The sequence below is a fragment of the Alosa pseudoharengus genome, unplaced genomic scaffold (genome assembly GCF_046254945.1).
Source record: "Alosa pseudoharengus isolate Yale_2024_CS ecotype anadromous, Long Island Sound unplaced genomic scaffold, YU_APseudo_1.1 YU_APseudo_1.1_scf_14, whole genome shotgun sequence".
Taxonomy (NCBI): Eukaryota; Metazoa; Chordata; class Actinopteri; order Clupeiformes; family Clupeidae; genus Alosa; species Alosa pseudoharengus.
The window spans coordinates 28,669,864-28,673,821 of NW_027468609.1; the positions used below are offsets into that span (position 1 = coordinate 28,669,864).

The 3,958-nt window shown below is 42.2% G+C and overlaps 1 protein-coding gene across 1 annotated transcript in view; it reads left to right on the forward strand.

Moving 5' to 3' along the window:
• The window catches only part of hapln1b (hyaluronan and proteoglycan link protein 1b), an 18,265-nt gene extending 14,768 nt beyond the window's left edge, over positions 1-3,497 (forward strand). The window contains exons 3-5 of the mRNA XM_076284537.1: positions 1-84; positions 1,103-1,405; positions 2,223-3,497. The exon at positions 1-84 is cut by the window's left edge and continues 279 nt beyond it. Coding sequence (XP_076140652.1) covers positions 1-84; positions 1,103-1,405; positions 2,223-2,518 — 683 coding nt within the window. The 3' untranslated portion in view covers positions 2,519-3,497. The remainder of the gene's footprint in view (positions 85-1,102; positions 1,406-2,222) is intronic.
• The last annotated feature ends 461 nt before the right edge of the window (positions 3,498-3,958 follow it).

The following is a 3,958-nucleotide window of genomic DNA, read 5'->3' on the forward strand; positions in this document are numbered from 1 at the left end:
CCCTGGAGGACTATGGGAGATACAAGTGTGAAGTCATTGATGGGCTGGAAGACGCGACTGTAGTGGTCTCCCTCGATCTCCAAGGTCAGTATCTGTGCTTCATGGCATTATGTTGGGGCCATTTGACTGCATTGGTAGATGTTAACAATCCCCTAATATGCATCTGAAACAGCTCTGAAAAAACTTTTGAATCCAAAGCATTTGCTAAGTCGAAAGCTTATCTCACTTTGTCATTGGCCCAAAGTAAGGTGCCGAGGACCACCAGCCTTCACACTGTAAGCTAATAATGCATGGCACTGGAAAATTCCCTGGCAATTGCACCTCTATTTCAGCCTTCCCACTGGCATTAAATAAATAAAGAAATGTGCACTTGTCTTCCCTCTGCCGTTTAATATATGAACTTGAAATTAGAGGCATCAACCTTCATTTTGGCTTTCGATTTACGGCCCTTAATAGAGACCTCCCAATCAAATTAAGCGTGCACAGTATCATCTATAATTCACAGCATGGCGTTGGGCCAGCAGGTTGTAAAAAGGTAGTGTCATGATCGCAGTTCCTGTTTTCCTTGTAAACATTGTTTAACAGTCTGCCCTTGTGCTGCAGCATAATGTATCAGCTAAATTTAGAGAGGGAGCCTGGGCCTGTGAGAGCTGTCACAGAGGAATGATTAGGTAGCATTGCTCAGGGGTGCCCAGAGGCTACATTTCTCACATTCCACCTACAGTATGTTATGCAATCCATCCATGCTATAGATACAATGCACAGATGATTTCTTATTTTGCAGGTCATTGGAGGATAATATTCTCACCATCCCACCAATAAGAGCTGATCTAATTAATAGTAATAAAATAATCTGAAGCTCAAAAAGGGATTAGTTAGGAATATATAATATACCGTATTTTCCGGACTATAAGTCGCACCGGAGTATAAGTTGCACCAGTCAAAAAATGTTTCATGAAGAGGAAAAAAACATATATATAAATATGTTGCACCTGAGTCGCAGGACCGGCCAAACTATGAAAAAAAGTGCGACTTATAGAAAAATACGGTAAAAATACGGTACTATTTTCTAATGTGGATGTGCTTTCTTTGCTGTCCACAGGTGTGGTTTTCCCTTATTTCCCACGGCTGGGTAGGTACAATATGAACTTCCATGTGGCAGAGAAGGCTTGTCAGGACCAGGATGCTGCGGTGGCCTCGTTTGACCAGCTGTACGACGCCTGGAGAGCGGGGATGGACTGGTGCAACGCCGGGTGGCTGAGCGACGGCTCCGTGCAGTACCCCATCACCAAACCCAGAGAGCCCTGCGGGGGCAGGAACACGGTACCGGGAGTGAGGAACTATGGGAAGCGTGACAAGGACAAGAACCGCTACGACGTCTTCTGTTTCACATCAAATTTCAATGGTTGGTGAAATGTTTAATCACTCTCCGCAGTGTAATTTGTTAGATTGTGTAGTATAAACAATAGGTCATTAATAATGTGTTGCAAGAATTATGTGCAGAATAAAATGGCTTCCCAGAACATTGTTATTGTTCTTTAATTAGTTAGGACAGGCCCTGTGCTGAAAATACATAAGTAGAGACATTTATGGAAATGTTTCTTCAATATTCATTTTACAAACATATGCTGTTAGTAGAGTAGACTAAAGTAATAGTGATTTGATTGGACTATGTCCCAGACTTAGTACACCACAGAAGTATACCACACCACTGTTCCTTTGGGAGATGGAAGACTTGTGTGCTTGCGAATTTGTGCACCCACCCACAGTCCATCATTTGAGCTGCATGAAGAACAGCCTATCCTATATGCTACAGCCTCATAACTCTAGGGGGCCTCAAGAGGCTTAGAGCTTATGCCATTTTGTTTGAGCATTCAAACATTAAAGTTGCAACATGTGCTTTTGATGTTTTCAGTACAATATTACAGTCTTATGACAATATTATTATGCCATTTAGTGTACTTATTGGTTGTATTGGGGAACTCTTCAAAAACAAAAAAACTTTAATTTCCTCTTTAGTGTTATTGCAGCTTTATACTATATACTTTTTTTGCAGGGTACCTTGTAATACCTTGGATAACTTGTAAAACCCAGAAACACTCAAAATTCCTTAAAAACATAGCTGAACTCCCTAACAGGCAACTGGTGGTCATTCCTCAACAGGTGAGTAGCCTCACTGAATTCCTGAAATGATAAATGATAAAAAACGATTTGTTTTTCAGGCCGTTTTTACTACCTGATCCACCCGGGCAAGCTGACTTACGACGAGGCCGTGCAGGCATGCCAGCGTGACGGTGCCCAGATTGCCAAAGTGGGCCAGATGTACGCCGCCTGGAAGCTCCAGGGCTACGACCGCTGCGACGCGGGCTGGCTGGCAGACGGCAGCGTGCGCTACCCCGTCAGCCGACCTCGCCGCCGCTGCAGCCCCGACGAGGCGGCAGTGCGCTTCTCCGGCTTCCCCGACCGCAAGCACAAGCTCTACGGGGTCTACTGCTTCAAGGGCCAGGGGCACGACTGAGGGACGAGAGGGGCGGTGAAGGGAGGGAGCGACAATGAACATCCGAACCATCGAGAAGCAAGCAGTGGTTATTGAAAACAGAGAGAGAGAGAGAGAGTGAGTGAGAGAGAGAGAGTGAGTGAGAGAGAGAGAGAGAGAGGTGAGAGAAACAGTAAGATCATGCCAGAGGAGTTGCTACTAGGAATGCATTCAAACTGTGATTCTTTTTTTCTTTTAAAATACTGTAAAAGAATGGATGCCATAGGGATGGGTGAGAGTACATTTCATACAGTATCACCTTTTTTAAAAACATATTTTCTTTCACTTCAGTGTAATTCATCTATATTTTTTATTTAATTCCACATCATTGGTCAAGAGGGGGGTGGTTAGGGTCAGGGATATTTGTGAGAAAAACAGGCCATGACACAGTGGTTATCCAATTCCCTGAGGGAAGTCCATGGACTGGTGAAACACTATAGCTTCTCAATATTGGACTGATACTTTGGGCACTTAGCTTTATTTTGTAAATTGACCCAACATCCAAAGAGATCACAGGAGCAAGATTCTGATGCAAGAGGAAATATGGTTCCACAAGGGGATGCTATACTTACAGCATGAAAGCATAGCACAACACGTTTCTTTCTTTTATTATCATAACAGGGTGCTATTACAAATGACGTATTTTGACCTTTGACCTTACCTTTGTGTATTGTGTTGTATTACAGACATCATATAGTGTGTGTGGACCAAACTGTCAGCCTTACATTAGCCATCTTGTAAAAAAAAATGTTGTACTATTTAGAACTTATTTGACATTTTGATTACATTTGATATTACAATATAGAATGTCAGCATTTATAATGTTTCTGTTTAGTGATAATTTAATAGACCTGTTGACTATATAATTTAATCCCTCCTACTATTTTCCTTATTTTCTATTTAGCGACATTCTTGACCCTTGTAGTTTATTTTATACTCCTTCATATGACCCCCCCCCCCCCCCCCCAACAGTAAGTCATAAAAAGCGTTGAACTGAAATCCGTCAGAGAAATCTGAGGATCTATGTTCAGATGCAAAGAGAAATGTGTTGCAGCATAAGCATCAGTCCTACTGTTTCATGTTGTTCAAATGCCAGCATCTTCTTTTATTTTCATTTCTTTGTTGTCCTTTTCCTTTTGATTCACATCTGTGATCTTACATGCAGTAGCAGCCCCCAAAAATCCAGCGATGATCAAAACTAGAGAGCTCGCTGTGGTAGAGCTTATGCACAAGCTAGCTTACTTAAAGAGATGCTACGCCCTAGCTGGGTTGTTGTATCTCAACCAATGGAAGCACATACACTGCACCGAGAAAAACAAAACTAATAAGGTCTTATTTTTCAGTTTGCCTGCTGCCAATGACTCTGCTCTTGCTTCAATGCTTTAGTGTTAAATGAACTTTCAGCTGTAGTAAAAAAAAATG